Genomic DNA, 26693 nt, shown 5'->3' with positions numbered 1-26693 from the left:
GATGAACCAGTTAAGACCCTCCACTCTGCAGCAGCCATGCCTGGAGAAGCAGAGGAGGTCCTCCGTCCAGAAGACAAGCGACCTGAGCAAATGCTCAAGAGAGGTTTCTTCGCAGATTCATGGGCCATTAAAAGTGCTGCAGCAGCATCTTTCTTCTCCAGAGCTATGCTCTTGTGGCTTCGTCAGCTTCAACAGCATCTACCTCCAGATGACCTACGAGGTCAACAAGATTTCAACAAAATCTTCGCAGCCGCCCAATATGTAGCGGATGCTACTCTACAATCTTCCAGGTTTGCAGCCAGGTCAGTAGCGGCCTCCACAACGGCCAGAAGACTCTTATGGCTCCGCCCTTGGCAGGCGGGAGTAAGACAAAAGTGGCAGTTAGCCATGGGTCCACTGAAACGCAACCTCCTCTTCGGGGACCTTCTGGACCCTCTCCTCACAGAGACCACGGACAAGAAGAAGGTTTTAGGGCCTACCACCAAGAAGGCCACTAAGCCGCAGTCCTTTCGGCGCCCAAGTTGTCAACAGGATCAGGGGTTCACCTTTCAAAGGAATCCAGGTCAGTATTCCCCTCGGTTTCGATCCCAATCTAGGAACACCAGGGGCAGAGGTTCCCGCTACCAGAGAGGATCCTCTTCGACCAGGGCTTCCAAAAAACCCAGATGGTGAGTTTTCTTCTTTTCCCATAGGCGGTCGCCTGGCTTGGTTCTCCACCAGTTGGCACCGCTCCTGTAAGGACCCCTGGGTCATTGACACTGTGGAATGGGGTCTCCGTTTAGAGTTTATTTCTCCCCTCCCTAAACGTTTTATTTCTTGTCCTTCTCCCAGCTCTTCTCCATCTCGTATCCGAATGGAGGAAGCTATTTCCCACTTATTGGCTATTAGAGCTATCCAACCGGTCCCCTCTCTCCAGAGAGGCTCGGGCTTCTACTCCATCCTCTTCATGGTCCCTAAGACCTCTGGAGGCTGGAGAGCCATCTTAGACCTAAAGAATTTAAACCAATTTATTAAATACAGGAAATTTAAAATGCATTCCCTATCATCCATCTTAGCCGCCCTGCATCCTGGGGACTTTATGGTCTCATTGGATCTTACAGAAGCCTACCTCCATATCCCCATTGCCAAATGCCATAGGAAATTTTTACGTTTTGCCTTCCAGGGCAGACACTTTCAGTATAGGGCTATGCCATTTGGGCTTTCCTCGGCCCCTAGAGTCTTTACCAAGCTCTTGGGATCCCTGGCGGCACATATCCGGGCCACGCCCATCCATATTTTATGTTATTTAGATGACATTTTAATTCATGGAAATTCTAAAGAAAGAGTGGCTGCGGATCTTTCTTCCACCATGTCGGTTCTACAGGACCATGGGTTTTCCATAAATTTCAGTAAGAGCCATCTTCGGCCATCTACCTCCATTCTACATCTGGGAACTATCATTAATTCAGAGATTTCCCAGGTTTTCCTCTCTTCTGAGAGAAAACACAGCATAGTGGATCTTATTTCACGTATTCTATCTCAACAATCAGCTTCCATAGTCACCCTATCCTCCCTACTGGGAAAGATGGTGTCGTGCATTGGTATTATCCCCTGGGCTCGCCTTCATGCCACGGAGCTTCAATGGCTTCTGTTACCATTCCAGAGATCGGGGAACAGCAACTCGACTCGTCGCATCGCCATTCCACCGGCAGTTCGCAGATCCCTCAAGTGGTGGACTTCTCCAGCCCTGGACAAGGGATCTCCTTTCAGGTGCCCAGACCAGTTTGTTGTCACCACAGATGCCAGCCTATCGGGCTGGGGAGCCCAGGGCCAGGGCCTAATAGCCCAGGGCACGTGGTCACCAGAGGAAGCCTCCAGGCCCATCAATTGGCTAGAAATTGAGAGCTGTTTCTCTGGCCCTCAAACAGTTCAAACCTCACATCATCAACCAGCATGTTCTGATCCTTACGGACAACATAGCCACAAAAAGCCACATTTGCAGACAGGGAGGCACCAGATCCAAGGCCCTCATGAGGGAGGCCCTAAAATTAGGCCTTTGGGCGGAGAGACATCTCCAGTCGCTGCTAGCCGATCACATCTCGGGGAGCCTCAACGTCCAGGGGGACTGGCTCTCGCGAGCGACTCTAGATCCAGGAGAGTGGAATCTCCATCAGGCACTGTTCCACCAGATCTGCCTCAGGTTCGGTCAACCAGTACTAGACCTGTTTGCGACCAAAGCCAATGCCCAGCTCCCTCACTTCATCTCCAGGTTTCCATCCCCAGGAGCAGAGGCAACCAATGCTCTCAGGATTCCTTGGCCTCCAGGTCTACTGTATGCCTTCCCTCCAATTCCAATTCTTCCAGACGTGATCCACAAAATCATTCTAGAGAGGGCCCGAATAATCCTGATCGCCCCTCACTGGCCTCGCCGGCCCTGGTTCGCGGACCTCCAACATCTGTCCGTCCAGGACCCTTGGCGACTCCCCGTTTCGGAGGATATGTTGCGGCAGGGGGCCTCATTCCATCCAGACCCGGAGTGGTTCCACCTCATCGCCTGGCTATTATCCGGCGAGACCTAGACCTGCGAGGGTACGACCCGGACACAGTGGAAATCATCCTGAAGGCCAGAAGGGGGGTCTACCAATCAAATCTACGACCATACTTGGTCCAAATTCCATCAGTGGTGCTCGCAGGAGGGTTTGTCTCCCCTGTGCCTTCCCATTCACAGGATAATCTCCTTCCTCATGAAAGGATTCCATCAAGGCCTTTCAGCCAGCACCATCCGTCGCCACCTGGCAGCTATTTCTTCTGTCTTGGCAGGGCCTCGCAGGCAGCCACTCCGTTCCTTCCCAGAAATCCAAGAATTTCTCAGAGGAATTGCCAACCTCAGACCTTCTAAGGTCCACAGATATCCTTCCTGGGACTTGCCACGGGTTCTCCATTCCCTTACTCAGGCACCCTATGAACCCCTGAAATCAGCATCCCTCAGGTACCTATCTTTTAAGGTAGCATTCCTGGTGGCGATTACACCCGCCCGACGCATATCTGAGTTGGCAGCTCTCTCAATCAGACAGGACCTCTGCCAGTTCCATCAGGACAAGGTGGTTCTGCGCCTGCACCCCACCTTTCTACCCAAGGTCAGTTCCATGTTCCACAGATCCCAGGATATTGTCTTACCTTCCTTCTGTCTTCAACAAAATCACCCCCTGGCAATTAGATGGCACACTCTGGACCTTACTAGAGCGCTGAAAATTTATATTCAACGCACAGGACCCATTCGGAGGTCTGAAGCACTCTTTGTGGCCTATCATCCCAGATCCATGGGATCCAAAGTGTCCTCAACAGTAATAGGCCGATGGATTAGAGGGACCATCTCTAAGGCCTATGAGTCAGCTTCCCTCTCCATTCCAAGGAATATTACAGCGCATTCCACCAGAAGTGCTGCCACGTCTGCCGCTTGGGCGACTCAAGCCCCGTTGGAAGAAGTCTGCAAAGCAGCCACTTGGGCCTCGCCAAACTCCTTCATAAGGCACTACAAGATAGATTCTTACGCCTCAGCGGACGCTGCCTTCGGCAGAAGGGTACTCCAATCCGTTATCTCTCACGATAGCGAACTAATCCCACCCTAGGGACTTATCTATTGGGTATGTCCCACATGACTGCTGGACCCGCTCCTTCAGTACGGAGAATAGGCGTTGATTGCTTACCTGAACGCCTCTTCTCGTACGGTGAGCGGGTACAGCAGTCACTTCCCTCCCTTTTATGTGGTCTTCTATGACTTCCTTAACCTACCTTTCTTCTAACACATGAGAGTTGAACATTATTGAGCCTTCACATCTGAGCCTAAGTCTACGGATTCGCGAATTCTGGGGAAGGAGCGGATCCAGCAGGCTTTTTTAATACTAGGCTCAGTCCCATCGGATTGGACTGGAGCAACCCCGCGTGACAGCTGTACCCGCTCACCGTACGAGAAGAGGCGTTCAGGTAAGCAATCAACGCCTATTTCCCTCTGTCTGTCACAAAGGTTTTCCTGTAACCACCTATTTTTTATAGACTCATATTTTCTGCTAGGCTAATATTTATATTTTTGTGTTGATTTTTTTACTTTGTAATCATACTTATATTAGTAGTGTGATAATTAATAGCTATAATTCAATCACTTTGCAATTCCAGCATACAGCTCTGGATTGATCACAGGAATTAATAGTTTGGTTTATAAGTTAAGGGAATAAAATGCCAGGGGGAAAAAGATATTGAGAATATTCTGCAGAAGCGTGACATTTTTAAAAAACCTCTTATTCCTGTAATTTCTGTCTCCTAAGGCAGCAGAATGAATTGCTTCAAGTGGCACGTATTAAACAATTACATTGTTCTATCATTGTTGATTATTTTTAGAATGTATAATATCTTTCTTTGTGTTTCTAGGAAAACATCCTCACAGACGACATCAGAATATCGGATTGGAAAGAGCAGGTTTACCAATGTCATTGTATTTTGCTGGCTAAAAGCTGCAAGGCTGCAATGGAGCTGGCCAAACATGCTGTGGGAATTCAGAATATGGCCTTTAAGTATGGGAAGCACATGTCTATGTGTCACAAGGTATGACTTCCCTCTTCTTTAAAAGCCGCCCGAATGGCCAAGCAGTCAGTATCCCTTTTCAAAAAGCATGTCTTTCTGTAGATAATGTAGAAACATAGAAACATAGAAGACTGACTGCAGAAAAAGACCTCATGGTCCATCTAGTCTGCCCTTATACTATTTCCTGTGTTTTATCTTAGTATGGATATATATTTCTCCCAGGCATGTTTAAATTCAGTTACTGTGGATTTACCAACCACATCTGCTGGAAGTTTGTTCCAAGGATCTACTACTCTTTCAGTGAAATAATATTTCCTCACGTTGCTTTTGATCTTTCCCCCAATTAACTTCAGATTGTGTCCCCTTGTTCTTGTGTTCACTTTCCTATTAAAAACACTTCCCTCCTGAACCTTATTTAACCCTTTAACATATTTAAATGTTTCAATCATGTCCCCCCTTTTCCTTCTGTCCTCCAGACTATACAGATTGAGTTCATTAAGTCTTTCCTGATACATTTTATGCTTAAGATCTTCCACCATTCTTGTAGCCCATCTTTGGACCCGTTCAATTTTGTCAATATCTTTTTGTAGGTGAGGTCGCCAGAACTGAACACAGTATTCCAAATGTGGTCTCACCAGCGCTCTATGGGATCACAATCTCCCTCTTCCTGCTTGTTATACCTCTAGCTATGCAGCCAAGCATCCTACTTGCTTTTCCTACTGCCCGACCACACTGCTCACCCATTTTGAGACTGTCAAAAAAAAACTACCCCTAAATCCTTCTCTTCTGAAGTTTTTGCTAACACAGAACTGCCAATGCAATACTCAGATTGAGGATTCCTTTTCCCCAAGTGCATTATTTTACATTTGGAAACATTAAACTGCAGTTTCCATTGCTTTGACCATTTATCTAGTAAAGCTAAATCATTTACCATATTATAGACCCCTCCAGGAATATCAACCCTATTGCACACTTTAGAGTCATCGGCAAATAGGCAAACTTTCCCTACCAAACCTTCCCCTATGTCACTCACAAACATATTAAAAATGTGTTTCTTAAAAACACACATTTGGTTCATTTGAACTGCATGCAAAAAATACTTACATGAAGTATTTAGCATATCACAGAATTCATTTCCCTGTGCTGATTTGATATACTTACAGCCTTTAAAACTGAGACAGCTGTCAAAGTAGCCAACTAATCCCAGGAAGCTAATGTGAGCGAATGGGAGGAGTGAGCAGAAGGTTTACAGGGAGCTCAGTATGGAATTAGAGAGATTTGGGGAGTTATCATAGCTGCCCGAGCATCTGTGAAAGGGGACAAAAGAGGATACTTGGCCGCCCTGGAAATTGTCAGTGTATTTATATAGAAAATTGCATCCCATCTTATTCGTGGCAAGTAATTGCTGCAATGTTAACCACAAACAAATGAAACCATCAATATAAAGACTCAGTTAAAATATTAGAATAATCATATCTCAAAGATCAGCTGCCCTTTGCAATCCTCACGTAATATTAGTTGTTATTAAGTGCATTTGCTCTGGATAACTACTCTTGAGTTCATGATTTTAATCTCCTTCTTTCAGCTAAATGCTGATATTCAGCCATTTATTGATGGAAATTCAAGTGATTCCCTGCCATTTAATTTAAATTCTGCTCCTGTACTATTCCATCAAGAGTTTGTTGGAAGAGAAGTCTGGATTAAGCAAATTAAAGAGGTAAATAAGTAATTACACCTATTAGTGTCTGTGTTTGTACATCTTACAAAATCATAATCATCCCCTCATATTAATTTGTTTTTAAAATACTATCGTTAACATTAACCACAGTTACAGAATCTGAATCCAACTATTCAGTTCCATAAAAGGTATTATTGTTATAATTCTCTCTTTTTTTCCTTCCATTTGAAGAACACTAAGCATTTATAAAAAGAAATAGTTTCCCCAATTCTGCATGTTTATTATTTAGTAGAACTAGAAATTAAATGTGCTGCTGTTGAGTGTGTTTATGTGCATAAAGTCTATGATTCTTATGGTAATTTCATTTTAAAATTCATCCGGTTAGATTCAATTTTATTAAAATACAAAAATAAATGTAATTTAAAATATGCCTGCCTTCCCTACAGTTTTAGTTTTACAATAATTGAATATTTCTAGCATAAAGCAGAGGGAATGAGCTGCTCATGCATATATGATTATCATTCAAAACACAGCTGGTTGGGCACATGTTAGCCTACTGGCTTTGATAATATTGCTTATCTTATGATTGTGGTTCCTTCCCAAAAGCTATCTCAATAGAAGCATTTTAATGTAAGTCTCGATATAAGTCGTTTAATACACGACTCTTCCCTCAGTGGGTATCTTAAATGGGAAATAGTGTGAAGCATTCCATCTTGCTTCTTTGCTTCCTGGGGAACCCTTCAAAAAGTTTGACAGATTGTCTTTTCTACATTGCAAGTTCTGTCTTTTTGTAAGGCTGGTCCATCAGAGCTGTATTTGCTACTATGGGTTACACGCAGAGGTGGATGTAATTTGCTTGCTCCCCTTCTTTCTCAGGAGAGTGTAATTGCATAGAGGAAAATAATGTGGAATATGGCTAAGGGCCATGCTTCATTGATCCATAAACTCATCACAGTCTTTCTCAGAAACAAAAAGAACGAATTCCACTTGAGAGGTAGTTGAAAGCACTAGTTTCTCAGTGCAGCATGTATCATGTCCACTCTCTGAAAGATGTCAGTGGAACAGAAACTACCCTGTTTTCCCGAAAATAAGTCACCCCCGAAAGTAAGACATGGGAGAGCTTTCATAGAATTGCCTAATATAAGGCATCACCAAAAGTAAGACGTAGGAGACATTTCATTTCGTAGCATTCCCAAACAGAACATATATAACATATATTTGAAGAAAGTATAATTGTTGTATGTGGAAATAATGGTACGGTAGTAGTAAGAAATTTTTGATAGGATTCACAGTTTGTCTGGTTATGCTGGTTTGTGATGACAACTGCTGTACAGTATATCAGCGTTTCCCAACCGGTGTGCCGCGGCACACTGGTGTGCCACGAGACACCGTCAGGTGTGCCGTAGCGAGAGGCGGCGGAGGAGAGTGGGCGGATCGGGCGGGAAATGGGGCAGGGCGGAGAAGCCAGGGGCGCGTTTGGCCGGAGGCACCGTGGAGAGGCAGGGGCAGCCGCGGCTCCCTTTACTCCTACTGCCGCACCTCCCTGCCCCTGCCTCCCCACGGTGCCTCCGGCCAAACGCGCCCCTGGCTTCTCCGTCCTGTCCCATTGCCTGCCCGATCCGCCCACTCTTCTCCGCCACCGCCTCCTGCCTTGGGGCGAGGAATCCGGGAGTCCGGGACTGTGTGGCTTTGCACCATGAAGAGAAAACGGCCGACTTTTCCCTGCTGCCGTTTTCTCTTCATGGCGCAAAGCCACACAGTTCCGGACTCCCGGATCGCTCGTTTCTCCGGTCAGCAAAGCCATCTGCCCAGGAAAGCGCCGCGCTGGCCGGAGAAGCGAGCAATCCGGGAGTCCGGGACTGTGTGGCTTTCGGCCGGGCTAACGGGAGGCGGCGCGAGGCCGGGCGCTGGGGACGTCTGGGAGGGCGAGGAGGCTGATGGCTGCTGCGCACTCCACTCTCTCTCCGGCTCTCTCTCGCTCTTTCTTTTTCTCTCTGTTGCTGGCGTGGTGAACGAGAGAGAGAGAGAGAGAAAAAGGAGGGGAGAGAGAATGAGAGAAAGAAAGCAAGAGAAAGAGAGGGAAAGAAAGCAAGAGAGAGAGAGAAAGAAAGGGGGGAAGGAGGGAGAGGGAAAGACATAGAGGGAGGGAAGGAGGGAGAGAGAAAGAGAGCAAAAAAGAGAGGAAGAAAGAAAGAAAGAGGGATGGAGAGAAAGAAGGGAAGGAAGGAAGAGAGAGAAAGAGGGAGGGAGAAATAGAGTGAAATGGAGGAAGAGATTTTTTTTTTGTCCAAACTTTTCTTTAGTCCCCCCGCCCCCCCCTTCAGTGTTCCCCAGAATTTTGAAAACATGAATAATGTGCCGCGGCTCAAAAAAGGTTGGGAAACACTGCAGTATATAATAAATGTTCAATTTTTTTTGTTCAACAATAAATGTGAATTCTTCTTCATTGAAAAAAAATAAGACATCCCCTGAATATAAGACGTAGCAAATCTTTGGGAGCAAAAATTAATATAAGACGCTGTCTTATTTTCGGGAAAACAGGGTAGTTGACACCTGACAAGCCGAAGAAACCAGAATATGCCAAGACCACCATGTGTGTGTGTGTGTGTGTTTTCTATTTCGCACAGAGCCACGAGGGCTCAGTGGTTAAAGAAACTGAGCTTCTCATTTGAAGAACTGATAGCCCGGGTTTGAGACCCGAGCTTCACGCAATGGGGTGAGTTTCCATTACTTGCTTCTCCCCACATAACAGTTCGAAATCATGCAAATGAGAGTAGATGAATAAGTACCACTTTGGTGAGAAGGTAACAGCATTCTGTGTGCCTTTGGCGTGTAGCCTAGCCGTATTGGACCAGAATATCTCCGAAACCGCCTTCTGCCGCACGAATCCCAGCAACCAATTAGGTCCCACAGAGTGGGCCTTCTCCGGGTCCCGTCAACTAAACAATGTCGGTTGGCGGGCCCCAGGGGAAGAGCCTTCTCTGTGGCGGCCCCGACTCTCTGGAACCAACTCCCCCCAGAGATTAGGACTGCCCCTACTCTCCCTGCCTTCCGTAAACTCCTTAAAACCCACCTTTGCCGTCAGGCATGGGGGAACTGAGACACCTCCCCCGGGAATGTTCAATTTATACATGGTATGTTTGTGTGTGTGTTTGTTAGTAAATGGGGTTCCTTTTAAATCTTTTTAAATATTTTAAAGCTATTTGGATTTGTTATGATTCGCCGTATCTTGTTGTGAGCCGCCCCGAGTCTGCGGAGAGAGGCGGCATACAAATCTAAATAATAAATAAATGAATGAATGAATGAATGAATGAATGAATGAATGAATGAATGAATGACTGACCACGGAAATTATTTTCAGACAATCCCTCAGCCAAGAAACAGAGATAAGCACCAGGCCCTAGAGTTGGACATGACTGACAGGAAAACCTTTACCTATTTAGCACAACATGTTAGATTTTTCTTAAGAGTTTTGTGTAGCTTATGACTTACAGGCTTTTAATACTATAATTTTATTTGTTTTTCTTACATGGTTTAAGACTCAAGGCAAAGAAGACTTAATAGACTATAGCAAGGTGAGTAGCTAAAATACGTCTTCATTCTAAAGACTTGTTAACTTTTATGTTTGAAGGAATATATGAATTGCTATTACTATTACAGTATTTCATCTCGGATTTCAATCACAAATTGCCTCATAAAGCAGCTTATAACAATTACAGTACAGTGTGTGTGTGATACAGGTATATAAACTGCAATAATAGGGCAGGATCGGATTTTCAGCTGAGTCTGATTTCAGGCATGATAGACTCAGAACTGGATACACTTACAAAGTAGCACAGCAATCGGGTGTACAACCGGCAAATATTCCTATATCCAAGTGTGTTTCTTATTGCTCCTGTGTATTATTGATGCAATTATTGTTGTTCTTGTTTTAGGACTGGAATTTAAAGCCTTTATGCTAATTATAGTCTAATAACTTACTTCTGGGGGAACCCTTGTAACTTCAGCTTTTATGCATCGCTATTCCCTGCCAATTATATTTGCCAGTCCCCTATCCCAGAATTTAATTGTAACGAAAGAGTGATTATACGAAGAGCTTCCACCAGGTTGGACTTGCCTGAATGGACATATGCATTAAGATATCCGCTGCTTCAGAAAATTTGGTCATGGAACCACGTTGCCCAGTCTCATTTGAAAGTCTCGTTTTCCAGATTCCCCAGAGAAAAGGGACGATTTGCATGAATATCTGGTTGTTGTAGATCAACCTGCTGCCGTTTTCTCATTGTAGCTTTTGCCTTTGAGGCTAAACTTTGAGGGCATCTGGGAGGCAGACGAAGGCAAGTGTTTGAGCCCTAATTATTGAGGCTTAAGGATCAGTAGAATTGTGAATTCTATAATGGCCTTGGCTTGTTGAATTTGCTAGTGTAGCCAGATGAGGCGCAGGTAGTCCTCCACTTACAATTCTTTTTGTGGTTGTTCAAAGTTAAAACGGCACAGTGACTTACAATGATTTTTCACACTTGTGACCATTGTAGCATCCCTAGGGTCATGTCATCAGAATTCAGATGCTTGGCAACTGACCCATTTTTATGATGGTTGCAGTGTCCCAAGGTCGTGTGATCACTTTCTGCAATCTACTGACAAGCAAAATCAAATGGGGAAGCCAGATTCATTTAACAACCTTGTTACTAACTAAACACCTGGAAAGAAAGCTGGTAAAAGGAGGTAAAGCTCACTTCAAAATTGTTTCACTTAGCAACAGAAAATTTGGGCTCGGATTTGGTCATAAGTCAAGGACTACCTGTATAAATTTTGATCCTGTGCTTATCAGCATCCAAACTACCATATTTTTCAGAGTGTACCTTAGTTTGGGGAGGGGGGAATAGGGAGGCCGGGGGAATCTACCTACCAGGTATTCATCTGGCTACCGTGCTTAGTCTGTTCAGCTTCAGCACATTATTTTATCCCCTGGTTAGGACTGAAGAAAAATCATCCTCCGAGGGAGCAGCAATTAAAAAAATCCTGTAAGCCAGGAAGATCGTTAGCACTTGGCTAGGGCTGGAAAAAAACTTTTTCGGAGGGAATAGCAATGAAAACAAATCTACAAAGACTTAGGGCTGGGGAAAAACTTTGGAATAGCAATGAACAAATTCTGCAAGGCAGGAAGATCGTTAGCACCTTGATTGATTAATTGATTGATTGATGGATTGGATTTGTATGCCGCCCCTCTCCGTAGACTCGGGGCGGCTAACAACAATGATAAAAACAGCATGTAACAATCCAATCCAATACTAAAATAACTATAAAAAACCTTATTATAAAAACCAAACATGCATACAGACATACCATGCATAAATTGTAAAGGCCTAGGGGGAAAGAATATCTCAGTTCCCCCATGCCTGACGGCAGAGGTGGGGTTTAAGAAGCTTACAAAAGGCGAGGAGGGTGGGGGCAATTCTAATCTTTGGGGGGAGTTGGTTCCACAGGGCCGGGGCTGCCACAGAGAAGGCTCTTCCCCTGGGTCCCGCCAAACAACATTGTTTAGTTGACGGGACCCAGAGAAGGCCCACTCTGTGGGACCTAACTGGTTGCTGGGATTTGTGCAGCAGAAGACGGTCCCTGAGATAATCTGATCCGGTGTCTTGTTATGGCTGAAAAAACCCTTTTCGAAGAGAGTAGCAATGAAAACAAGCCTGCAAGCCAGGAAGAACCAGAAGATTGTTAGCGCCTTGTTAGGCCTGGGGGAAAAATAGCTACATTCATAATATAAGATGCACCTAAATTTCCAGCCTTTTAAGGGAGAAAAGAAGCATCTTTTATTCTGAAAAATACGGTATATCCTCCTGTAAGTACACACTGAAAGCTACAAATAACTCTTTGAGAAGGCCACCTTAGTGAACTGTAAAGTGAATGCCGTGAGTGAATATTTCCTGTCCTACATACAAAATGTGCTTCCTGTAGTAGTTTAGATATACCATCTGAAACATCGCATTTATAGGAATGTATGAAATATAATACTTTTAACAAGGACATTTAGTTAGGACTATTGTTTTTGACACTTTGCTCTAAGTTTCAAACCCGGTCCAATACTGTAGGGCAGTGATGGCAAACCTGTTGGATGGGTACCACAGGTGGCACGCGGAGCCATATCTGCGGGCACGCAAACTGTTGCCCTAGCTCAGCTCCAATGTGCATGTGTATGCTGGCCAGCTGATTTTTGGCTTGCACAGAGGCTCTGGGAGGGCGATTTTGGCTTTCAGGGAGCCTCCGGGGAGATGGGGGAGGGCAGTTTTACCCTCCCTGGCTCCAGGAAAGCCTTTGGAGCCTGGGGAGGGCGAAACGCAAGCTTACTGGGCCCACCAGAAGTTGAGAAACAGGCCATTTCTGGCCTCCAGGGGGCAGGGTAAGCTGTTTCCACCCTCCCCAGGCATTGAATTATGGATGTAGGCACTCACGCATGTGCAATAGTATGCATGCACACTCTTTTGGCACCCAAGGGAAAAAAGGTTCACCATCACTGCTGTAGGGGTTTGTATCTCTTACTAATGTCTAGTTTGAACCTTGTTGATGGAAGTTAAAGCAATTTTACAATTCTTATTGCGGGCCAGGAAGAAAGTATGTTTCAAAGTGTTGGTAATGACCTTTAAAGCCCTACATGGCATTGGGCCAGAATACATCCGGAACCGCCTTCTACCGCACAAATCCGAGCAGCCGATAAGGTCCCACAGAGATGGCCTTCTCCGCGTCCCGTCGACCAAACAATGTCGTTTGGCGGGCCCCAGGGGAAGAGCCTTCTCCGTGGCAGCCCCTGCCCTCTGGAATCAGCTCCCCCCAGAGATTAGAACGGCCCCCACGCTCCTTGTCTTTCACAAACTTCTTAAGACCCACCTTTGTCGCCAGGCATGGGGGAGTTAAGTTATTCTTTCCCCCTAGTCCACTACAAGTTATGCATGGTATGTTTGTGTGTATGTTTGGTTTTTTTATAATAAGGGTTTTTAGTTGTTTTATTAAATTGGATTGTTACATGTTGTTTTACCATTGTTGTTAGCCGCCCCGAGTCTGCAGAGAGGGGCGGCATACAAATCCAATAAATAAATAAATAAATAAATAAATAAATAAATAAATAAATAAATAAATAAATAAATAAATAAATAAATAAATAAATAAATAAATAAATAAATAAATAAATAAATAAATAAATAAATAAATAAATAAATAAATAAATAAATAAATAAATAAATAAATAAATAAATAAATAAATAAATAAATAAATAAATAAATATTTACCATTAAAAATACACATGGGGAAGGATGGAAATTCTGTGTTATGATGAATAATGATAACACTGTACTGTTCTGTAAAATACCCTGCTATTGTTTTCACAACAAAAAACAAAGGGAAAGAGTTAACTCTGCACAGTTAATTACAGTAAAGATGACTTGAGTCCGTAATCTATCCCATCATCTATTTTCAGTTTGATACACATGACGCTATTGTGGGAGATACATTGGGAGCTAGAGTTTCTCTTGGCAGGAATGCCAAATATATCAATAACCAACTGCTGCTCACAATAAGCAGGAGGAACTCAAAGCAAGGTGTCCATTAGGCAGTGTGAAAAAGGCAGGAGAAAGAGGGACTGGTTTAAATTGGGAGGGTACTATAAGTGTTGCCTACATTTTACAGAAGCAGTGAACTAATTTGACTGGTTTCAGATTAGTGTGAAATGAAGATACTTCATTAGATCTGCTGTGTCAAATGTCCAGGTAATTTCTGTTGAACCAGAGCTTGTTCAAGGAGAGACACAAGAGATAATTTGGCTCTGCTGAAGTTCCTCTTCCATAATATAGGCTCACTTAGAAACATAGAAACATAGAAGTCTGACGGCAGAAAAAGACCTCATGGTCCATCTAGTCTGCCCTTTATACTATTTTTTGTATTTTATCCTAGGATGGATATATGTTTATCCCAGGCATGTTTAAATTCAGTTACTGTGGATTTATCAACCACATCTGCTGGAAGTTTGTTCCAAGGATCTACTACTCTTTCAGTAAAATAATATTTTCTCATGTTGCTTTTGATCTTTCCCCAACTAACTTCAGATTTTGTCCCCTTGTTCTTGTGTTCATTTTCCTATTAAAAACACTTCCCTCCTGGACCTTATTTAACCCTTTAACATATTTAAATGTTTCAATCATGTCCCCCCCATTTCCTTCTGTCTTCCAGACTATACAGATTGAAAAACACTTCCCTCCTGGACCTTATTTAACCCTTTAATATATTTAAATGTTTCGATCATGTCCCCCCTTTTTCCTTCTGTCCTCCAGACTATACAGATTGAGTTCATTAAGTCTTTCCTGATACGTTTTATGCTTAAGACTTTCCACATTTGTGTAGCCCATCTTTGGACCCGTTCAATTTTGTCAATATCTTTTTGTAGGTGAGGTCTCCAGAACTGAACACAGTATTCCAAATGTGGTATCACCAGCACTCTATATAGCAGGATCATAATCTCCCTCTTCCTGCTTGTTATACCTCTAGCTATGCAGCCAAGCATCCTACTTGCTTTCCCTTCCGCCTGACTGCACTGTTCACTCCATTTTTAGACTGTCAGAAATCACTACCCCTAAATCCTTCTCTTCTGAAGTTTTTGCTAACACAGAACTGCCAATACAATACTCAGATTGAGGATTCCTTTTCCCCAAGTGCATTATTTTACATTTGGAAACATTAAACTGCAGTTTCCATTGCTTTGACCATTTATCTAGTAAAGCTAAATCATTTACCATATTACAGACACCTCCAGGAATGTCAACCCTATTGCACACTTTAGAGTCATTGGACAAATAGGCAAACCTTCCCTACCAAACCTTCCCCTATGTCACTCACAAACGTATTAAAAAGAATAGGACCCAGAACAGACCCTTGTGGCACACCGCTTGTAACCTGTCTCTGCTCAGAATACTCGTCATTAAACAATAACTCTCTGATGTCTAGGCTTCAGCCAGCTGCAAATCCATTGAACTATCCAGGGATTAAGTCCAATCTTCACTAATTTAACAAGTTCTAACTTAACTTGGTTTCCGCACTTGGAAAACGTAAAGTCCTATTGATATTTCATGCCAACAAATCCTTTGTATTCGGAAGGATCCTTTTTGTGTAGATGATTTAGGCCCCCTTCAAAAAGCCCACTTTAGTTACTACCATGAGAAGCCATTTATTGATACTTAAATCTGTTAAAACTAGTCAAATATTCTAGAGAGGGGTCGGCAAATTGAAATGATCAAGGAGCCACTTGGGCCGGTTTTCCCAGAGGGGGAAGAATACACCCAGAGCCACAAAACCTGGGTGGGCATGGCCAACTCAGTGTCACTCACTTCCACCCAGTCACATGACCCCCCTCCCGCCGTGCAAGAGATTGCGGTTCCCACTGAATCACTGCAAGTGGATAGAACAGGAAGGTGGTAGAAGGTGCTTTTCCCCACCTCGCCTTTGTGTGGTGGTGGACCGCCTCCTAGCAGATTCACTAGCCCCAGAATTAACTCGAGCAAATAGCACTGGTATAGTAGGTTTTTTTCAGCAATGCTGGCATCTTTAAAAGCTATGCGGGAATCTCAAAACCCAAAACCATCAGTTGTCACTTCATCTTGCCATGCCAGGGAAAAAGGGGTGGGGCGAGAGGAGAGCTTTAACTGTTTCATTTATGCCATATGACTATGCATGTTCTCCATTAATCTATCAGAAAACGAGGGGCCCAGGCATTATATAGACAAACAGGCTGCAATCAAGCCTTGTGGAAGAACTGCCTTTTGGAGAAATCTTTATTTTCATCAATATGTAAGCCCAGCCCGATTGCTGGAATAACTCCCAAGTGACACAAGAGCCACAGAGATTCACGATTCTCCCGCCTGATTCCTCAAATCGGGTTTCTTGAGACCTTGATTTGGAGATTTTTATTTCTTGATTTTGGTGGTGATGTGTGCTGAACTCCTGGGCAGTTTGTGCCGGACGACCCAAGTTATTTTAATACCTTGATTACTATTTCAGGTTTTGTGTGCTCAGACCAATCACTTTCCCCCCCATTCCAGAAATGGAGCGTGTGGAGGCAAAAAAAAAAAAAGAGTATCGCATTTCAGGCAGTGGGTGTTCCTGCCGGTGCTGAAGCCTGAAAACACTTTCCTCCCCGATTGCAAAAGTGGGGCATGCGGAGATCAAAAAAGAGCATCGCGTTTTGGGCGGCCAGCAGCGCCAGTTGCACGCCCCATTTTGGGAAAGATTGAAAAGATTAAAATCTTTTTCAAGATGCACACAAACAAACAAATAAAATAAATAAAATAAATAAAATAAATAAAATAAATAAAATAAATAAAATAAATAAAATAAATAAAATAAATAAAATAAATAAAATAAATAAAATAAATAAAATAAATAAAATAAATAAAATAAATAAAATAAATAAAATAAATAAAATAAATAAAATAAATAAAATAAATAAAATAAATAAAATAAATAAAATAAATAAAATAAATATGGGGAGTCTAAACGGCGCCACCCGAGAGAAGACAAATTTTTCCTGTTCCATGACACAGCCATCCCATCACCACCGCCATAGCTACCAGATAAGTCCTATTTCGGTCCAGGTCTCTGAGTTGAGACTGACATAAAAACCAAACAGGTAAAGAGGGAGAATTCATTCTGAAGTTGTTTTGAAAGACCAGAGCTGAAGGGAAGGGTTGTCTCTTCAGCAATACCCCAAAATGCCTAAGTGACGCCAGGCTGATCTGATTGGCCTACAGCATCACTGATAAAAAAAGACCACAGAAAGCATGTCAGATTGTATCCACAGCTAGGTAAAACTACTATGACTTGTTGCCTGCTTAAGCACGGCTTAAAGTAAGTACGCTAAAGACTGTCTAAGGCAAGGGTGGGCAATTAATTTTGCCATGGGGCCACATGAGAAATTGGGATGGTTTTAGAGGGCCGGAGCCTGGCCTGACCTAAAAACCCAGACCCACTCTACAGACCCCTAATTGTTTGCTTTACAGCAACACGGTGCAACACGGTCACTGCACTGGAGTGTTTGCATGGTTTCTGTGCTCAGCCGCTCTCGGTAGGAGGTCGGGGCCTGCTCCAGTGCAAGGATGAAAGACCTCACCGTGTCTGCCAGGACTCCTCTTGTTCCTGCTTTCCTCATGATTCATCAGGAAAGCAGGAACCGGAGGAGTCCCGGCAGACACGGTGAGCTCTTTCATCCTCGCACTGGAGCGGACCCCGACCTCCGCGGACCGTTCACAGATAGCAGGCGGGCCGGTCACAGGCAGCGGGCAGGCCGGATGCGGCCCACGGGCCACCCCTTACCCAGGTCTAGTCTAAGGTGTGGTTGGAGATGAGACCAATAAAAAGATTGCTGAGGACTTTTTGTGCCATGTCTGGAGAAAGGTCCTTGGATTTTACTTTTTTGCTTTTATATGGTTACACTGTCAGACCATAATTAAAAGTAATATTAAAAAAATTACGATATTTAGTTTCAAAATTAGGAAAATTGAATTGTTTGGAATAATATTCTAACTTCGTTTTGATTCTGTAATCAGATTTGGAGCAGTGCTTTTTCCATATTTCCATATTTCTTTGATAATGTATTTCTGTAATTAATTTATGCAATTGCTTCATCTGGCTATTTTTTAAAATCAATCTTACTCTTTGCCATTCACACCTTGTGATCCAGATAAAGATCCAGATTTGGCAGCACAAATCCCCCGTAGATTGTTTCCTAATTTCCCTGGAGCCCTTGAAAAGTTCTCATTGGTGGTGCAAATTCCTTTAAACGTGAGGACGTGTTGCAGCAGACCACTGTAGAAAAAAAGGAAATTAACAAAATTGCATATCCTATACTTAGTGAGGTAATCCCTTCATTGACTCAAAAGTTTTCTATAGCCCAAACAAGACTTTCTGTTTTTAAATGGTAATCTGCTGGATCCAGCCCAGTAGGCATAGTTTCATAGTAAAGTTATACTCCCTATATATAATAAAAGAGCTAAACTGTTAAATATTTGGCAGTGTCTTTCCAATTTTGTGTTTTGACAGGAAGAGCTGTATTATAGCACAGCCAAAAAGTTATATAAAATGAAGGACTTTAAATAAATGTTTGCCCAGCTGCCATTTAAAAAAGGAGGAAGAGGTTAAGGAGAGAAGCCACAGACACCAATCAGATCTGTAGTAAGAAATGCGGAAACTTTCCAAATGTAACAAGGAAAAGTAAATCTATTAGCTACAAATTGTATTGGCCTTGTTTCAGGCTAACAGCTTGGTAGACGAAATATCAGCACTTAGTGAGGCAGAAGGTTCTCCACAAGAGAAAAACAAAATTAGAAAAGCATGGCAAACTCTTAATAGATTAGTTAGTTGCTGGACCACAAATCAATTTTGGGTTTGCTTTTTTGCTTTGCTTTTCTCTTTAGCAAGTAACAAGGTTTGGTATAGGATTGCCATGTAAGTGGCCAATAAAGAAGGCTAAGAGCTAAATGAGAGCAAGAGAGAGCAAGGAATGGTTGGCCTGAGTGAGACACCAATTAGAGCAGGAAACCCTTGCTTCCGAAGTACTATTTTGTGATTTTATTCTCTTTCTAAAGATGGGTAGGCTTGGATTCTGTTTATATTTGACAGACCGTTGTATCTGTATACATTTGTTCTCCTGGACATGGTAGATGCAGAGTTTATTCAGATGGGACAACGAGAAGGTTGAAACATAGAAGACTGATGGCAGAAAAAGACCTCATGGTCCATCTAGTGTGCCCTTATACTATTTCCTGTATTTTATCTTACAATGGATATATGTTTATCCCAGGCATGTTTAGATTCAGTTACTGTGGATTTACCAACCACGTCTGCTGGAAGTTTGTTCCAAGGATCTACTACTCTTTCAGTGAAATAATATTTCCTCACGGTGCTTTTGATCTTTCCCCCAACTAACTTCAGATTGTGTCCCCTTGTTCTTGTGTTCACTTTCCTATTAACAACACTTCCCTCCTGAACCTTATTTAACCCTTTAACATATTTAAATGTTTCGATCATGTCCCCCCTTTTCCTTCTGTCCTCCAGACTATACAGATTGAGTTCATTAAGTCTTTCCTGATACGTTTTATGCTTAAGACCTTCCACCATTCTTGTAGCCCGTCTTTGGACCCGTTCAATTTTGTCAATATCTTTTTGTAGGTGAGGTCTCCAGAACTGAACACAGTACAGTGGTCCCCCGATTATCGCGAGGGTTCCGTTCCAGGACCCCTCGTGATGATCGGTTTTTCGCGAAGTAGCGGTGCGGAAGTAAAAACACCATCTGCGCATGCGCAGATGGTGTTTTTACTTCCGCCGCAGCAGCGAGGAGCCGAAGATTGGGGTTTCCCCGCCGCCCACGCAAACTCCTCGCTGCTGCCGCGCCCGCCGCTTGTCCGCCCGCCGCTTGTCCGCCCGCCGCTTGTCCGCCGCCTGCCTGCCCGCGCGCCCGCCCTTCGCCCGCCCACGCCATTCGCTCACGCTGCTTCCCAGCTGAGTCCTGAAGCGAACTTCTGGAAGTTCGCCTTTGACGTTTGGCTTCGGGACTCAGTTGGGAAGCCGCGCGGCTGTTTTAAAACGTCGCTGCCGGCATGGGGGGCTTCCTAGCAGCCCCCCAAACCTGGGTTGGGGGTCCAGGGGGTGCTGGCAAGCCCCCCATGCCGGCGGCGACGTTTTAAAACAGCCGCGCGGCTTCCCAACTGAGTCCCGAAGCCAAACGTCAAAGGCGAACTTCCGCGTTTGGCTTCGGGACTCAGTTGGGAAGCCGCGCGGCTGTTTTAAAATGTTGCCGCCGGCATGGGGGGCTTGCCAGCACCCCCCCGAACCCGGGTGGCCGGGCGAGCAGCGAGCGAACGGCGGGTGGCCGGGCGAAGGGCGGGCGAGCGGCGAAGGGCGGGCGAGCGGCGAAGGGCGGGCGAGCGGGTGCTGGGGGGGCTTCTCGCCCTCCCGCCAGCAAGAGGGGGAAGACCCAGGGAAGCCGCCCAGCAGCTGATCTGCCCGGCGCCATCTACGCATGCGTGGCCATAGAAAAAAGGGCGCGCATGCGCAGATGGTGTTTTTACTTCCGGGTTGAAAAATCGCGATATAGCGTTTCGCAATGATCGAGATCGCGAAACTCGGGGGACCACTGTATTCCAAATATGTGAAGTTCCAAATAAAGCAGTGTTTCCCAACCTTGGCCACTTGAAGATATCTGGACTTCAACTCCCAGAATTCCCCAGCCAGCGAATGCTGGCTGGGGAATTCTGGGAGTTGAAGTCCAGATATCTTCAAGTGGCCAAGGTTGGGAAACACTGAAATAAAGAATGCACTTTTGTAGTATGAGCTTGCAAAAGCAAGGGTAGCTGGGTTTGAACTCTTTTCTTTTCCTGCTTTATCAGTTTGGGCAGACCTTTGTAACATTCTGTCATGTCTCTTCTATGTAGGATCAGAATCAACAGATTTTTCTCAGTGTTGGGTGTGCAATGTTTGAATAATTTGGTTCAATCTAGCTGGGACTGAAGCGGAATTTTCCTTCAGTATTCTTGCCTTAAATAATAATTTTAACAACTCACACAATTTGTAAGGCAGTCAGTGACACCGACAATCTTTTCCAGTCAATAAGCTTAAATGCTTACATTTACTGCTAGAAATATATATTGCCACAGTGAAAAATGTCATTTCTTGAATAGGCTAACTATCTTGAATTAGAGATGGTATTAGGAGGAAAAACTAATTATTGTTTTAAATTACCCGAAGCCCAGGGTATTCTTGTCGATTAGTTGATAGACTGCTTTTTTAAAATGTAAGTTACAGCTTGAAGAACTGTACAAAACTGTTCAAAATGGCCATATAGTCTGGGACAGGGGTCGGCAACCTTTGGCTCTGGAGTTGCATGTGGCTCTTTGGACCCTCTGCTGTGGCTCCCTGTCCCATCACTAGCTGGCCCTCCCCCTCCCCTCTCTCACCTGGCCTGAGAAGGTAAGGGTGGTGGGAATGGAGAAGCGGCTGGGAATGATTTGCAAATTGCCACCCCTGGTGAAGGCTTTCCTTTTGGTGACTCTCCTCCCTCTCTTGTGACTCCCTGTCTGGCTATGGTGGGGCTAGGAGGATGCGCGTGTATGGGGAGACCCTCCTCAAGCAAATGCCAAAGTGCGGAGGGCAGGAAGCCACTCGCTTAAGGAGGCTCTTTGGATGTAGCTTTTCTCCTGCCCTAAGGATATGGCCATTGCCTTACCTTGTCCAACCCCTGCAGCTCTTCGCCCAAGCAGGGAGGGCATAAGCTCCAGTTCGAAGCAGCAGTTTGCGAAGGCTGCCTTCGCTCCTGCACTAAGGCTCCTTTAGCAACCCTTTCCCCACTTCCCCTTCTCCGCTAATGCGGGGAGGATGGGACACAGCAAGGTGATGGCAAGGTGATCCTTAGGGCAGGAGAGAAGCAACCCTGTACCTGCTTTTATGTCACATTTGCGTGTAAAGCAGCTTTCGCTTCCTGCTGCTTTGGGCTGATTGATTGATTGATTTGTTTGTTTGTTTGTTTGTTTGTTTGTTTGTTTGTTTTTATTATTTATTTATTTACTTACTTACTTACTTACTTACTTACTTACTTACTTACTTACTTATTTAATTTTTATGCCGCCCTTCTCCTTAGACTCAGGGCGGCTCACAACATGTTACCAATAGCACTTTTTAAACAGAGCTAGGCTATTGCCCCCACAATCCGGGTCCTCATTTTACCCACCTCGGAAGGATGGAAGGCTGAGTCAACCTTGAGCCGGTGATGAGATTTGAACCACTGACTTACAGATCTACAGTCAGCTTCAGTGGCCTGCAGTACAGCACTTTACCTGCTGCGCCACCCTGGCTCATATAGAGAGTTGCCAAAGAGTTGCCAAGTAGGGATACAGGACACAGCAAGGCAAGGGCCAGATCCTTGGGGCAGGAGAAAAGCCGCGTTCTTTTGCATCCTGTTAAGATCCTCCTTAAGCGAGTGGCTGCCCGCCCTGAGCATACCTTTGCTGCACATTGGTGCTCACTTGAAGAGGGTCTCCCATGCATGCGCTCTCCTGGCCCCACCACAGCTAGCCAGGGAGTCACAAGAGCGGGGATCACTTGAAAGGAAGCCTCCACTGGGAGTGGCAATTGTTCCTCAGGATAGAGAGAGAGAAGGGGCAAGAGAGAGATGAGAGAGATTAGATTAGATTAGATTTATTCGATTTATATGCCGCCCCTCTCCGCAAACTCGGAGCGGCAGAGGGAGAGAGAAAGATGAGAGAGGGAGAAAGTGAGAGAGAGAGAGAGATGGGGAGAGGGAGAGAGATGAGAGGGAGGGAGAAAGATAGAAGAGGAAGAAAGAGAGAGGGAAAAGAGAAAGAGATACCTGTTTCCCATAGAGAAGAAAACATAGAGACTCACAAACCTGGGTAGGTGTGGCTGGGGAGTAATGTGAATCAGTGGGAGTGAGTGACATCAGGTTGGCCACACCCATCCAGGTTTTGTGACACCCAGTGTTTTGTTTTCTCTGGAAAACAGATCCAAAAGGCTCTTTGAGTATTTAATGTTGCTGACCCCTGGTCTGGGAGAAAGCGTCCTTAAACTGGAGAATCCGGGTCTTAGAGAAAACGGAGTTATGTTATGATGAAGTAGCCAGATCTCAAGTTCAAATCAAGGTGTACTACATTCCATTTCCTTCAATAACTTCACTTCTGCTAAGGTTCAAAAAGTATATAAGTAATTCCTGTGTAGGTAAAAATTCTGAGGAATGTGACTTTAGGCAATATAGTAATTGTTTTACTTCTGCCGCTTTTAGTTGATTGCAGAGGTAATTTTTATTGTACTCTATTGACTTAGGTCAGCAATTTTGGTTTATTTAAAAATTAGACATGATATAAATAAGTAGATAAAAGTACATTGTATCTCAATTCAAGGACACTTGGAGAAAGCAATTATGGAACATCTCAGGTTTCTAAGATACATTAAATTACAGGATCTGTGGCTGGCCCTAACCTTTCTATCTGAAGATGACCACCTCCCTAAAAGTGATATTTCAATCCTGTTGATAGCTCCATTTGAGATAAATGCCCTCCTATTTCAACAGAAGATCCACTGCTTCTTTTAAAGCACAAGGGCCTGCACATAGCTGAAAAGTACAAAACACATTTGTGGTACTATCAATTTCTTACTTAAATATATTTATCGTACAACAATATGGTTGACCTTACTCACTTTAAAAGAAATAAGGCAATAGTTCAATAGAATGCCCACATGGCAGGATGATAGTTTTTTTTTTTTAAATGTAAGTTTTGAAATGACTGTCAATGTTGTGTCCCGTCCACCCTGCTCAGCTGATCATGGATTCTGAGGATCAAGAGACGGGTGCGAAGAAAACGGAAATGCTCTGAAATACCCACAATGGCTGGTAAAGATAACAGAATTAGCAGAGATGGCAAAATTGACTTGACTAGAGGAAGGCAATAATTAATATTTATTAGCGATTTTTGCTGAAGGAAGAAAAAAAAATGAACTTCTGATTTATGGGTTTAATAATTAGAAAGAGTAACTGGGAGAAAGGCTATTTTGTAACTCTATGGAGAGAGGGTGAAACATAAATGTACTTAGAACTGTTGCTAAGACCAAAACCTTCCTTTCCTCTCCTCTCCTCTCCTCTCCTTTTTTCTGTATATCTTTTTACTTTTTTATTCGTTACTTTCCTTTCTTTTCCCTTTCAAAATTCGAATTGTTTTTATTTTTTAGCATTTTAAAATAACATTATTGTTTTTTAAAAAGCAATGATAGAATAGGCTTGTTCAACTTCATGAGAAGTTGAACAAGCCTATTCTATCATTGCTTTTTTTTAAAAAAAGAATGTTATTTAAAAATGCTAAAAAACGTTAGTAGGAAAGCAGTGGGTTTTTTTCCATTCAGGATGTAGGTTCCCTTTTCTCTTTTGCAGAAACAGAAGCTCTTATAAGTGTTGCAAATTCCAACACTTCAAATGCTGTTTAATCCAGCGACGTTATTAAACATATGCTTCATATTTTCTAGTTGAATTCATGATCCAAGAGTATTATCTTAGGATGGGCAAACTGGTGCCATCTTATGTTTCAAACTACAGCAATCAAAATATTTTGAGTCTTGACTAAAGTAACAGTTATAGTCTGAAACATCTGGATGTATCCTTAAATCCAAGAAGAAACTGTTACTCATTTATTGTTGTGACTTTTTAATATCATTTCTTTCATTTTTAGATATATTTTTTTCAGAGAAATAGGTACATTAAACTTTGGCTTAGTAAATTTTTATTAAGTTACCTATTATGGCAAAAGTTTTCATAGATTACAATTTAGGATTCAGAAATCTTGTGCCACAATACATATTTAACCTCTAAGGTGCCATAAACTTATTCTATCATGCAGGATTGTTTAATTGCTCATAATGAAATACTTTTATCGATCAAAGTTGCAAAAAAAAAATCACAGTGCAAGATCAGTCCAAAGACCTACATGATTGCCCTTAAAAATAAAATTAAAATTATTTGGTGGGATATTGCCAAGAACTGAAATGTATGAATTATTGAAATGTAATTATTTCTGGTTCTTGATTAATCTTATGTCTTGGCGAAGGGAAAAAAAATGTACTCCAGAGAAAAGAGGTTTGATCATCATTACCACCTTGGAAAATGTATTCTGAAATCTGTATCCACTTTAAATTGAAAAAAAAAAGTATAAATAGTACAATACACATTGTATTGGAACGTGCAACGTGAAAATTATAGCATAGTAATGTACTGCTGGTAGTGAAATTTAATTCAAAATGTATATTCATGTATTCATTAAATAGAGAGTACTTTGTTTTATCCTTTCTAGCTAATTACACATTACACAGATGAATATTTGAAAGCTTTTTATGGTAGTTATGTCGTAGCTGTAATAAAATGGCTTAATATCTGTACTTATCTGTAAATGATGGACTAATTTAAATCAATTAAACTGTTTCATTGATTCGAAGATACCAATATAATTTAAGCAATATAGTTTAAATATGCCTTGGAAAACCCCACTTCACGAAACTACAAAACCCATCATGTTTTCTTCCCCATTCTGCATAAGAGTTATTTCTGTCCAAGCTGATAATACTCTGCATGTGTTTCCTCACAGTTGCAAGATGCAATCAAGGCTAGCAAAGGTGTGACTTCAGCTATTGACCTATGTCGTTGCCATGGAAACAGCGCACTGGAAGCTCTACAATGTTTCCCTCCCTCCGAGGCCAGATCTGCCTTAGAAAACATTGTTTACGCTGTGACTAAATTTTCATAATGTGGAATTGGAGGTGGGGGAGAAGCTGCTGTTCATTTGTGGAAACAAGCCCCGGACAGAACAGGTGATTGCAAACGTCGGATCTGTCACTGCTGGGGAGCCAAACGCATTTGTGGCTTTTTTTATTTAAAAAAAAGTGTTTCTGTACATTCCCCAATGAACACATCTCCTTCGGAACTGCTGCAAACAAAATTAGGGGGAAAAAAAAGGTCAAACAGTTTTCAGTTGTCATGCCAGAAGCACACTTGAGGCTGCACGGGTAGAAATAATTAATGACACAAGCTTCTGTGACCTCAGCAAATGGACAGGAAATAAGTCCGTATTGATTGGACATAGTCAGGGATGGCGCCAGTATGGTGGCCTGTGGTTTTCCTGCCGAAGAGAAGACAGAGGGGGCCATGAGGCTGCAGGTGTTTGGGAGCAGTGGTTTTTAAGCACTTTTTTTAAAAAGCAGGGTGCTTAAAAGTAGAATTAACGTAGCAATTTAGCAACCCACCAAAAGCGGCTTGATGAAGCGGCTTGATGAAGTTCTATTTATCGGACTACTTGAAATGTTTCTGCATCACTTTCTGAGAGCCCTGAAATATAAAATAACTTTGTAACTAACTACTCACGTTTGAACAGGTTACCGAAAGTGTGGTAGTGGGTATGGAAAGCGTTTGCTGTGATGTTGAATTGTTTGTGAAATTCTATTCTGGTTGATGAATAAAAAATGGAGCGTTAGTACCGTGTTTGCTTTTTTTCTATATCGTCACAAAAACTAATACAGCGGTACCTCTATTTGAGAACTTAATTCGTTCCGTGACCAGGTTCTTAAGTAGAAAAGTTTGTAAGGAGAAGCCATTTTTCCCATAGGAATCAATGTAAAAGCAAATAATGCGTGCAAACCCATTAGGAAAGAAATAAAAGCTCGGAATTTGGGTGGGAGGAGGAAGAGAAAGAGGAGGAGGACGAAGAAGAGGAGGAGGAGGACAGTCACTTCCCAAAGCGAAGGGAGTGTTTCTTTTCTCTGGGCGCTGGCAGAGGTTTATTCCCTCTCCAAATGTCCAGAGAAAGGAAAATGCTTTGTTCGCTCTGGACTGCCAAAGCCTCCTTAAGCGCCACCGAAAGACTCCTCTGG

The 26693-nt window shown here is 43.2% G+C and overlaps 1 protein-coding gene across 2 annotated transcripts in view; it reads left to right on the top strand.

The window, feature by feature from the left end:
- PDSS2 (decaprenyl diphosphate synthase subunit 2) overlaps nucleotides 1-26296 on the top strand; it is a 126776-nt gene extending 100480 nt beyond the window's left edge. For both annotated transcript variants that reach the window (XM_070733304.1, XM_070733305.1), the window contains exons 5-8: nucleotides 4405-4578; nucleotides 6143-6274; nucleotides 9775-9810; nucleotides 25415-26296. In XM_070733304.1, coding sequence (XP_070589405.1) covers nucleotides 4405-4578; nucleotides 6143-6274; nucleotides 9775-9810; nucleotides 25415-25573 — 501 coding nt within the window. In that variant the 3' untranslated portion in view covers nucleotides 25574-26296. The remainder of the gene's footprint in view (nucleotides 1-4404; nucleotides 4579-6142; nucleotides 6275-9774; nucleotides 9811-25414) is intronic.
- Nucleotides 26297-26693: the final 397 nt, after the last annotated feature.

Source organism: Erythrolamprus reginae, chromosome 1, assembly GCF_031021105.1.
Source record: "Erythrolamprus reginae isolate rEryReg1 chromosome 1, rEryReg1.hap1, whole genome shotgun sequence".
Classification (NCBI taxonomy): domain Eukaryota; kingdom Metazoa; phylum Chordata; class Lepidosauria; order Squamata; family Dipsadidae; genus Erythrolamprus; species Erythrolamprus reginae.
The sequence above is the reverse complement of the archived record's forward strand: the minus strand, read 5'-3'. Positions and strand labels throughout refer to the sequence as shown.